Source organism: Triturus cristatus, chromosome 3_1, assembly GCF_964204655.1.
Source record: "Triturus cristatus chromosome 3_1, aTriCri1.1, whole genome shotgun sequence".
Classification (NCBI taxonomy): Eukaryota; Metazoa; Chordata; class Amphibia; order Caudata; family Salamandridae; genus Triturus; species Triturus cristatus.
The window spans coordinates 328,069,266-328,081,899 of NC_140583.1; the positions used below are offsets into that span (position 1 = coordinate 328,069,266).

General features: G+C 43.0%; 1 protein-coding gene across 1 annotated transcript in view; it reads left to right on the forward strand.

The window, feature by feature from the left end:
• Positions 1-12,634, forward strand: part of LOC146860197 (stimulated by retinoic acid gene 6 protein-like) — a 425,550-nt gene that overhangs the window by 106,136 nt on the left and 306,780 nt on the right. The window contains exon 3 of the mRNA XM_085646323.1: positions 3,270-3,367. Within this exon, the coding sequence (XP_085502449.1) occupies positions 3,270-3,367 (98 nt within the window). The remainder of the gene's footprint in view (positions 1-3,269; positions 3,368-12,634) is intronic.

Genomic DNA, 12,634 nt, shown 5'->3' on the forward strand with positions numbered 1-12,634 from the left:
AATAAAATATGTACACAAAACATTTAGTTAAATTTACCAACATGCAAGGGAAAGAAGTAGTATGATATATGACCCTAACCTCAATGACATCACAGAAAGTGCCATTAGAATTAAAAACATGGGAGTGATGATTGTGTCTAAAATTGTTCTCCCTTTTGTGATTGTATTTATCACTGATATATTTTGGTTTGTGTTTTTGTTGTGATGTATATGTGTTTATAAATTAACGCTGATATGTAACCAAGTATATATTAATGTGAAGTATATTAATGTGAAATATATTTGTTTAACGGCTTAAAGGATATATATTTTTCCAAACTTCTGTCGTATTTGGATGTGGGATTATTTTCAAATGTGGGTTGCATATATGGTGGAGTTTCAGGGAATTGTGGGATTTTTGTGTTTCTACTCTGAGGGGGTTTAATTTATTTTAGTGTTAAGCAGAACCCTGTCCCCTTGGTGTGTGGGGTTTCTCTCTAGTTTCACATCACAGTAAGTGCCACCACTTACTTTTAACCTTACTAACGTCACACAAAGTGATGAACTGTAGTTAAAATCAGCAATAAAGGATAATTGAAGAAAATGCAGTAAAAATAGATAAAATTATGTGTTAAGTAACTCCCATACACTAACTATGGTTCTGCCATAATATGCCTGAGAGACTACCATCATCGGCCAGGGGCAGTCCCATCATATGTCAAACTGGTACAGATGCATTTTTATTTATTTATAATTTTATTCATTCACTTTTATGTGATGCAAACATGGCTAACCGCGCATTACAGCACTTTACAATAGGAACAATACAGAGACAAAGTAGTTTACATATCTATAAGTAAATACAGTAAGGCAAATCTGGAAAATGTATCAGTTAATGGAGTACATAACCTTTCGAGACAAAAATAATAAAAATATAACAACATGAATTTAGAAACAGACATATTGGATAACAAATGGAGGGCCAGATGTAAGACGAACTGGTAGCAAAAAATCTGTCGTAATTTGCAACAATTATGTTTGCACCCAGTAAAGAATTTATCAATGTGAGCCATATTTTAATTGAGTGGGCTGCAATTCAACCTCCCACACGAATATTAATTATTTAGGAGACAAATTGTGGCTTACTCAGATTGGTGGCCATCACATGTATGCTGCCTGTTAGACCAGAGGACCCCCAGGTCTGTGATCTCATTATAATAAAGTAGACTTTTTTTTTTAATGCAGCCTGTTTTCCTTACAGGAAATAGGCTGCGTTTAAAAAGAAAAGCTTTCCTTTTTAAAAAAGCTTGCTTTAGATTTGGCAGTGGATCTAGACGACTGCCGACTTCGCAATAAACTTGTTTTTACGTTTGCAAATCGGAGGCATTACTCTTTCCTTTTGCAAATACAGTATCACCACAACTCGGGAGTCAGCAAATTTATATTGTGTTTTTGGCGACTGAATTTCAGTCGCAAAACATTGATACATTGCAGATCAGTTTGCCTGTACCATCCAAATACTAAATTAATATCGGCTTGCAATTGCATTTTAGGAGTCGTGAAAGTTTACCGATTCCTAAAATGGAATTAGTACATTTAAAAAAAGAATTTGCAGTCACAAACTTCGAATCGGAATGTTTGAAACTGAAACAATGCTTTGTATTTTTGGCCCCAAATTACTAGGTGTTAAATTCATTGTCCTAAGTCGTCTAAGTATTTCAACAATATAGAGTTAAACTGACATCCATCTTTAATATGGCCATACGTTATGTGTGACAGTGACCCTTGGTTCTACAATTCACTAATTCAATCCTCTTCTCATAACTTCCTTGGTGTTTTCAAATTTCGCTAAATAATTGTTTAAACAATCACCAGACTTTCAGAAATTCACTGCGAATGGGACTGTTCAAGGACAGATACTACCGAAGGGTCATTCAAGAAAATGAAGGGAAGATACTTGAAGATGTATATTTGTAGTCAAATTGGTGTATATTAATATTTCCTCCTACCAATCACAAATGAGAATACAAGTATGAAACATATAGATGTGTGCAGCAATTTCTTTTCTCTCACTCTCTAAAAAGAACAATTGTTGGACAGAATGCAGAACAATGTCATACACTCACCCCAGTACAGAGATCTGGACCTAAATCCCTCGTGTTTTTTGCTCACCATGCCATTCCAGTTTGGACCCAGCCATATGCAAATCAGTCTTGACCCTGTGCCCCATGGGAACAGTCCAGCCCGAACTGCCAGGCCAGGTCCTCCCTGGACTGGAAACAAGCATCCTAGGACCGATTTTGGGCTTTCAGACCTCAACAGCCAGGATAGCTCGACTCCAGTGGCATGGAGAGCACGGGACCCACGTCTGGGTGACAAATGCAAAAAGAACAATTGATAAACACCCCAAAACTTGTCCTAGGATGCTTTTTTCTGCTACTGGGAGGACCTGGCTTGGCAGTTCAGGCTGGACTGTTCCCATGAGGCACAGGGTCAAGACTGATTTGCAAATGGCCAGGTCTAAACAGGGGTGGCATGGTGAGCAAAAGAATGTTGGATTTATCCCAGATCTCTTGACAGGGGGGGAATGTTTTGATTTGTTCTGCATTCCGTCCATCAATTGTGTGTCTTTTGCTTTCTCGCCATAGGTGCACCAGGTATGCCCTGACGTGGGTCCTGGGCTCACTGTGCCACTGGAATCAAGCTATCCTGGCTGAAGAGGGGTGAAACCCCGAAACCGGTCCTAGGATGCTTGGTTCCAGTCCAGGGAGGACCTGGCTTGGCAGTTCGGGCTGGACTGTTCCCATGAGGCACAGGGTCAAGACTGATTTGCATTTATTATCTTCTGTCAGAAAGGTTTTCTAGAGTTTTATCGGGTGAGCCTTAAATTCACACATAATTATTTTGATGAATTCTTAGAAACTGCAGATTGTGGCTGAGTTTTGTCTAGTATGCTGATACTTTTAAACAGGAAATTGAGCTTATATTGAATTTGAAGTCTGCTTCTCAGTCATTAATTTTTTTTTCAAAACATTCAATATATTTCTAGAGCTTATGCAATAACACATGATGCTTTATTAAGTTTTCAGTCTGCTTTAAGCAGTTAGTTTATAATGCATAAATTCAGAAGACTAAGGGCCACAATGACAAACCATTTGTTTGTGACGCAAACCTGCGCAGAGTATTTTGTTATTGTATTTATCAATCTCACTCCTGCAGTAAATTGGCAATACAATGTATACAAGGCAAAGTATATTTTCTGATTGAGGAAAATCTATTTGTTTACATAGGTACTCATAACTGTCCTCTTGTCTTACTTACAACGGCGAGCTCGACGTCACCGTATTGATGATAACCTGCCTTTGGATCAGAGATTTGGTATAATTGAGTAAGTACTAATGCACTCCATCTCTTGTTTCTGTGCATGCACAAAGTCAACTCATTCCAAATGGCAGTTTCCAGATGCTAACTGGTGGACTCGGCCCTCTCTGCAGGGTTGCCCCAAACCTTTAGCCTTCATACCTCCTGTTTTCTGAACCAGTTTTTGATGGCTTTTATGACTCTGTGCACTTTACCACTGCCAACCAGTGCTAAAGTGCTTGTACTCACTCCACAAAACATGGTAAAATTGTCTCACACCCAGTTGGCACATTTACTTTACTTATAAGTCCCTAGTAAAGTGGTACTACATGTACCCAGGGCCTGTAAATTAAATACTTTTAAACATGTCTCAGATCTGTCATTGCATCCTGTATGCAGTTTTAAACTGCCAATTCAAGTGGAAGGTCTGGAATCTTCCACTTCCCTGCATTGGTATCAGTATGTCTGCAATTACAAAAGGCTAGTGTGAAACTTGTTGTGTGTCTGCAGAGGCTGTCTTTGCATAGCTCTGCCCCCGATCGTGTCCAGATGGCCCATCCTGCCAACGCCAAGTCCCCCGATTGTGTGGCTGTCTAGGAAGAATGCACAAAGGTTTACTGCCAACTACAGCTAGTCATGTGACCCAGGAACAGGCAGCAGGCACCAAATGGCTAGAAGAAACTGCTAACTTTCTAAAAGTGGCAGTTTCAGAATTTTTACTCAAACATTACATAGGATTTTAAATTAAACTTCTTTAGAAACCGAACATATTATTGCCACCTGCTCCCAATAAAAGTTATCACTTATTATATCTAATAAGGTGACACACAGTTATCCTATGGGAAGAGGAAGAGGTGTGGCGCTGCGGCCAGGGCGACTGACTCCGGAATCTGGGGATCACGGTTCGATCGGCGGCAGATTAGCCCAGCACCATGTGACTCTGGGCAATAGCTTGCGTAATCTTCCCGACGGCCCCCAACGCCTAGAGACCCTTACGGGTGAGTGTTCGCGCTTTACAAATGTGGATATTATTATTATTATTATGGGAGAGCTAGGCCTCCCATTAGTGAAAAACAAATTTAGGAGCTTTTCACTACCAAGAGATAGAAAACTAAAAAGTACATGTCCACGTTTTTAAATAAAATGCACTATGCCTTATGGTCTGTGTAGGGGCCACCCTAGGGGCGACTTACATGTTTTAAAAAAGAAGTTGTAGGTGTGACGGAAGGGTTAATTTGCCAACTCAAACTGGGAGTTTACAACTGCAAACAGGTTGCAATGGCAGGCCTGAGACATGTTTTTAAGGGCTACTTAAGTGGGTGGCAGAATAAGTGCTGCAGGCCCACTGGTGGCATTTAATTTCCTGACCCTGGGTATATGGTATACCACTTTACTAGGAACTTATAAGTAAATTCAATATGGCAATCAGGTATAAGACCATTTTGCCAGGTATTACGAAGCGAACACAAGCACTTTGGCACTGGTTAGCAGTAGTAAAGGGCATATAGTCTTATGGCAAAAAAAAAACGAATTTCAGAAAAACAGGCAGTGAGTAAGTAAAACATTTGGGAGAAGATACCTAAGGCTTACATGTCTAACGAGTAGGGTTTCACCCCCTTTGGCAGTATTGGGATTCAGTAATTGTATTTGTGCGGTGCCATACAGTGATTTAGAGTAACACTAAAATCCCATTATAAATAATTAAATTCCAGATGTAACCTCCTTTAAAATTTTCCTTATTTGGCCATCTTTGCTTTTTCTCCAGGCCAAATCTACTTAACTGTCTGTGCCTATGACGCTACATGCAAGCATGGACATCAAACTCAACAACCTGGAGATGCTGTATATTTCTAAAAATATAAAATTCCCATCTGCTCATGCATAAGTAAACATACAGAGTCAAAGTAACGTAAAGCGGTGTCTTGAAATACAGGGGAGGAAAAGGCTTTCCTTTTTATATACAACCCGCACTCACTCTGGTAGTGACATGCTTCATTATCTGGTTCATTCCGGCTGCTAAAAGTCAGGATGGGCTCGACCATCATCCAGGGAGCTCTTTGCATATATATTCTTTTTTGTGACCGGGGATTAATATTACAACTTAAAATGTCTCATCAATGCCTCAGTATCCCTTTATTCACAGGGTGGATTGGCTCTATAATAATAATTATACTTGTGATAATTATGGGGTGGGACAAAAAAGAAGTACAGTGGTCCCATGACCCTCAGCTTGCCAAGATGTTTCTGCCCTAGTCTTCCACCCAAAATTGGTCCCAGGCATCCGTCAGGTCAAAAGGAATGTGAGTGCCCCGGTGTGATTCTTAGGTTCATTACACACAAATGGCATGCAACCATAATTGCATGCGACAGCGAAGACTACTTGCCTGTCAGGGGACAGGTACACAAGTACCAGAAACACTGAACCTGTGAACAAAAACAAACACTTTAGTATGTAGTCGCAACATGATAGGCATATATGAAGCATGATCTATGCAGGATATCCAACATACTGTTCACATCTGGTCTGCTTAAAATACACAGGCAAATATCTGGTCTATGTGCACAGTGAGACCAATGATCAAATTGAAAACAGGCAACTGCAATACTCTAAAACAAGTGGTCAATGTGAACAATGAGTCAGTTTAAAAAAAGTGTGCTGCAAAACGGTGACTGGCATTATAAAAACAAAATGAGCATGCCCATATCTCCAGTAGTAATGCAGGACTTACCCATACAAGTATATTACTCAAGTCCCATGGGGTGCAGATGCTGGTTTCGTCCTGTAGTCAGACACTTAGGTCCACAGGGGTCAACGTATCATACAGAAAATAAACAAAGACAGCCAAAACATACATATGCTATTAGCGAACCTACTATGGGCAGCTGGTCAAGAGCACTGCGGTTACGAAGATGTAGTAATGGTCTAGCTAGAAACAATAGCTATCTGTAATGTAGATTTGAACCAGCTGAGCAGGTGCAGGGAAAAGAAACGCTGCAACATGGCAGCATGCAATCGTCAGGACCCGAGTGTGAATACTCACAATTCCAAGGGTCCCAAAACTGCCAAGTTCCTACTTGGTACAGCTGTTCCTGACTCGCCGTACGAGGAGACAGTCGCCGGGGAGTGCTTTTATTTCTGTGATCGGAGCCCAGCTGTGGATTCATGTGTACTCAATCAGCTGTGAGTGACGAGATATACGTCAAAGGCGGCTAATGGGAGCTGAAGTCCCGAGGATGATGGTAGTTGGAGCCCCCTCTTGACACAATCCCTAAGACACACAAGGGGAGAACACCACCACCAGTGAGACTAATAAACTTCGGTATTGGTTCAGTTTTGGAACCCCTTTCTCAGTACACTGATTGGTTCCTTCGGCCTATAGTAACAAAAATCAGGTCCAATATCAGGGACATGAAACACCTCCTGAACATACTAAAGTAAGTCGATTACGACCTCAGCACCTAAAAGATGCTGTGTCTTGTTGTTGAGTGTTACAGCAAACAAATGATGGACGGAATGCTGACAATGCAAACATTCTCCCCCAGTCAAAAGATCTGGGTTAAATCCATTGTTCTTTTGCCCACTACGCCACCCCAGTTTGGACCCAGCCATAAGCAAATCAGTCTTGATCCTGTGACCCATGGTAACAGTCCGGACCGAAATGCCGGGCCAGGTCCTCCCTGGACCGGAAACAAGCATCCTGGGACCGGTTTCAGGGTATGTCACCCTTCTTCAGCCAGGTTAGCTTGATTCTAGTGGCACAGTGAGCAAGGGACCTACGTCTGGGCATACCCATCCCACTTAAGGCGGAAAGTGTTACAGCAAACAAATGATGGACGGAATGCTGACAATGAAAACATTCTCCCTCAGTCAAAAGATCTGGGTTAAATCCATTGTTCCTTTGCCCACTACGCCACCCCAGTTTGGACCCAGCCATTTGGAAATCAGTCTTGACCCTGTTCCCCATGGGAACAGTCCAGACCGAACTGCCAGGCCTCGTCCTCCCTGGACCGGAAACAAGCATCTAGGGACCGGTTTCAGGGTATGTCACCCTTCTTCAGCCAGGCTAGCTTGAATCCTGTGGCCCAGTGAGCAAGGGACCCACATCTGGGCATACCCATCCCACACAGGGCGAAAAGTTACAGCAAACAAATGATGGACGAATGCTGACAATGCAAAAATTCTCCCCCAGTCAAAAGATCTGGGTTAAATCCATCGTTATTTTGCCCACTACGCCACCCCAGTTTGGACCCAGCCATATGAAAATCAGTCTTGACCCTGTGCCCATTGGAACAGTCCAGACCGAACTGCCAGGCCAGGTCCTCCCTGGACTGGAAACAAGCATCCTAGGACCGGTTTCAGGGTATGTCACCCTTCTTCAGCCAGGCTAGCTTGAATCCTGTGGCACAGTGAGCAAGGGACCCACGTCTGGGCATACCCATCCCACTTAGGGCATAAAGCGTTACAGCAAACAAATGATGGACGGAATGCTGACAATGCAAACATTCCCCCCCAGTCAAAAGATCTGGGTTAAATCCATCGTTCTTTTGCCAACTGCACCACCCCAGTTTTGACTCAGCCATATGCAAATCAGTCTTGACCCTGTGCCCCATGGAAACAATCCAGACCGAACTGGCAGGCCAGGTCCTCCCTGGACCGGAAACAAGCATCCTGGGATTTCAGGATTCTTCAGCCAGGCTAGCTTGAATCCAGTGTCTTGTTGTTGAGGCGTTAGAAACCAGCATCCCCCAAGAGGAAACCCTACATGTCATTACAGATCTCCTACATTCCCAGGATTGGACCTGGGCTATCCCTGTGGACTGGATATGAAGTTAGCGAAACTGGCGCTCACAGAAAACCTCTTCACGATTAAAGATTTAATCCACCTCCAATACCACACCGCGTCTAGGGGCAGTACCTTTGCCCCGAGCCTGGCGTGCCTCTATGTGTACTTGTTGAGGAACACAATATATGTGATAATAACCCATTTACTACGAATATACATGTGTGGCACAGATATATCAACGACATCCTGGTCATCTGGCACAGTGATGACAGGACTCTAAGCTCTTCATTGACTGGCTTAATGGAAGAAATCCACATCTGAATTTTACGATGACAGCGGACAGATGCTTGGTGTCATTCCTGGATGTTACCAATGTAACAATGGAAAAGTCACAACAGCTCTTTATATTAGAAGAAGAGATCACAATAGCCTCCTCAACTTTAACAGCGCCCACCCACGGCCTTTTAGAGATAACCGAAACGGCCAATGGGGCAGTTCCTCTGCATCTGGAGGAATTGTACTGAAGTAGAGGACTAGAGACAATTCAGCTACCCTCACGAAGAAATTGTAAAACAAGTAGTACCCCAGGGAAGTAATGGCTAAAGCAAGAAAACGTGCGCAAAATGTCCCAAGAGTAGTGTTGTATATTTGTGCTTACTTCATTATGGCTACTTGGTGTCAGTAGTCCCTCCTTTGTGTTTCTACCTTCTCAACCTCCCATAGTACCTATGAGTATTCTAACTGGTATGCGAAAGTTCCAGTCTTGGCAGTTGATGGTCTGGTCTCTGCTGTGCTATCTTAATAAATCTATCCTGTAACCTGAAGACGTGTCCTCTTGCCTACCTAACTTATTTACAACAAGTAGCCCTCCTTGACACCAATGCCAAAGACAATACAGAAGCATTGATTTGAGTAAGCACCTATAATTCCTCCTCGAATGAGGTCAAAAGGATCATTAACAAGAATTAGAGGATCTTAATGTCTAATCAATTGACTTTTGCAAAATCCATGTTTTTCTTTAAGAGGAACAGGCTTTTCAATACAAAAACCACAAGCGCTAATACCGAGCAATAGGAATACTTTGTGGGGGCTCCCACATGATGGGACATTACCCATGTGTGAATTCTTTGGTATGGAGATTGACAAAACACACAACGACGCTAGACCTAGGTTTCAAGACATCGTGGGAACAAGGAGCTTATACAAACTGTAACAGGGACCACGTAGTGACCTGATAGTTTGTCCACGCGGGCTGCAATCTGTGGGAAGAAAAATCTAAATCAGAATCAGTGATCAAAAATTCATCCACACGTCTCACTGCCAACTTCTTATAATAACACCACAGTGACAGTGACTTATGCTGGACAACTATCGAAAAATAAAACGACCCATGGCCTTCTTGAAAAAGAACAAAGATAGGTTTATAAAATGTGAACCAGCAGTGTGGGGCTCAATGATGATATCGCCTGGCACCAACTCAATCCCTGAAAAACCCTCCCTACTATGAGAGCCGCTTGACAGTTGTTGGAAACCTGTAACTAGAAACTCGGTCTCCACCCCCACCTACATTGTGGCAGCCCAGACCACAACATCTGTCATGGAGCAAGATATACATAAACACGTATACAAGTACACACATGTCTACAATGCAATCTACTCAGCCATATACAGATAGGGTAGCAAAGTTATGCCCCTGTACATATTCAAGATGTTTTTGCCTGCCCATGGCAGGTAATGCAAATAAGCATATGCACCCTATCTCCATTATTCTCAGGAGTATGGCCACACCTTTTAAAGTCTGTCTTTATGATCAAGGTGCCACATGCACCGTAATGCATATCAGCTTGCTGCCCAACGTGCTGGAGGTGCATCACATCATGGTTTCTCCATCAATGCTTCTCGTGGAATGGGACTATTAGTCCTTTCCTTTCCTTCAAAAACAGTAAACTGTGTTTTTTTTAATCAAGTCGTGGCATACGCCTTAATGTTTATCAGCATGCTGTCCACAGCACAGGAGGCACATCACATCGTGGTTTTTCCTTGATACTACTCGTGGAATGGAACTTTAAGACATGTCATCCTCAGGGTGGTTATACCTCAAACATTTTGCGTTTTACCTTCACGTTTTGCTGTATCTTTTTGTTGGCCTTATGACTCTAAGCACTTTACCACAGCTAATCAGTGCGAAAGTGCATGTGCTTCTTCCCTAAACATGTATATAATTTTTGTATGCACGATTGGCATGTTTAGTTCACTTGCAAGTGGTATACCATATACCCAGGGCCTGTAAGTAAAATACTACTAGTGGGCTGCAGCACTGATTGTGCCATCCACAGTAGTAGCATTTCAAACTTGTCTCAGGCCTTCCACTGCATTGTCTGTGTTTGAGGTTTCAATCCCACTTCGACTTGGCATTTAAAACTACTTGTCAAGCCTAAAACTCCCCTTTTATTACATATAAGTCACCCACAGCGGCAGGGTGCTATGTAAGTAAAAAACAGGACATGATCCTGGTTGTTTTACATGTCCTAGTAGTAACAAACACCCAAATTCGTTTTTTACTACTGTGAGTCCTGCTCCTCTCATAGGTTAACATTAGGGGCTTCCTTAAAATACCTATAAGCTATAATTCATGTTTGCAGAGGAGTAACTGCTTTACGTTTTAAATCTTTGGATTGATAATGACAAATCTTCTTTACTGGTAAAGTTGGATTTGGCATTACTAGTTTAGGAGGGCTACTAGAAAGTGGGCATTTCGCTGCACTTACTGCTCTATGGACCTTACAGACTGTCTCTAATACACATCTGAGGAAAGGTGACAGCTACAATTTGAGCATTTCTTCTGGACAGCCACAAACATAGGATACTTCAGGGCATCTACATTCATCTGCATACTGATGGGTCGTCCTGGGCAAGAGGGAAGGGAGGCGCTGACAGCTACACTTCAATAGGCAGGGTCCTGTCCTCACACAAAGCACTGATTAACCACCCACAGAGAGGCTGGCAGACACAACTGGGCTGAAAGGGGACCAGTGCACTTCAAATGATTTGTTTTGAAATTACCTCCATTTGAAAGGCACTTTTGGGTATAAGTACCAAGACTCTGACCCCCTAAAATCAGACACTACTGGAGTTGTAACCAAGCTCGGTCGCTAGAAACTGCTGTGCGGCCCAAAGGACTCAACTCCGTACCTGATCGTTGCACCCTGTCACGGAGACAGGGACAGGGCAAGGACTCTGTTTCCCAGACTCCCCGATCTCCATCCACCTTACTTCCGACCGGAGGTGCTCATTACCATCAAGGCGGCCCGCACGGTGCGGGACGCGCCCGGGCAAAGCTCAGGCCAAGGGCAGGCCCAGCTGCCCCCCCACCGAGGCTGGGCTGGGCTACCCCTCTTGGCTTTTCTTTCTGGGACCTTCTGCTGAAAGAATCAAAGCATTACTCAAGGTAAGAGAATCGGAAAGAGGAATTCTGTGATTCAGAATAATAGAGAACGTCCACTGGCTGCAACTATAACTAGCTTTTTGACCAAGGTAATGTGGGCAATCAACAGTGAGATTGTGTGTGTGGGGGAGAGGCTAGGGGCCACAAAGAAAGCCTTGCTTACTAACTCTACCGGTGGAGTCGCTGGTGTAGCACAGCCCCCGCATCAGGCTGACAGCTTTAGGAACACCGGCGACATTGGAAACCCATGTGTTTTTAAGGGTGTCCTTATGATTGTGTCTAATGATGAACATTGTACACAGCTTGAATCGAGGTGTTCACCACCACTAAAAAAGTAAAAGTGCAGTATTAAGCCAACAACCAAACGGAAGCTGCCCCATGCTGCAAAGAAACTTACCCCTAGTGGGGGAAACAATGGGACAACTTCTAGGACTGAGCCAGTTAATGAAGCTGTACATGGAGGCCTTACACATATTGAATTCTCAGAGATCCTGGATAAATCCTTAAAAACATGCCTTGACCCACTGCTGGCTGTTCTTAATAGCATTGACACTTCTCTGAAAATATTAATTGACTTGAGTTTAAGTACTCTGTCAAGTAATCTTACAAATCCAGTGGAGCTCACATAAAGTTCACAGGCATACACTGTAAACACTGTAAATCCAAACCAGGGGGGGGCTATATGAGGGGTTCCAACAAGATAATCCCAGGAAAAATAGTCTCAACTGTATTGCACATTTCAAGCTGGCAGATGGCCCGTCCAGGACGCAATCAGGTCCTCATGGGAAGTCTGGCAGCAGGCCCGTTTTACCATCAAATAAAGACCCACTCATTCCAGGTCAACAGGCATCCTGTTTTAGACCACAAAAATTTTGCAACTCCCCCCAGAGGCAACACCTTTAGTAATAGTTTAAAAAAAAGATCAGTATCAACTAAAAAACAAGGTTGTCCACTGGTTTAAAAAATCTACAGATTGTTATAGCTGCGAGGAACTTTATGGGAATGTAAATAACGTACAATGAGTGTCCTGGGTTGGCCATCATCCAAAGGAGGACTCTGGTGATTG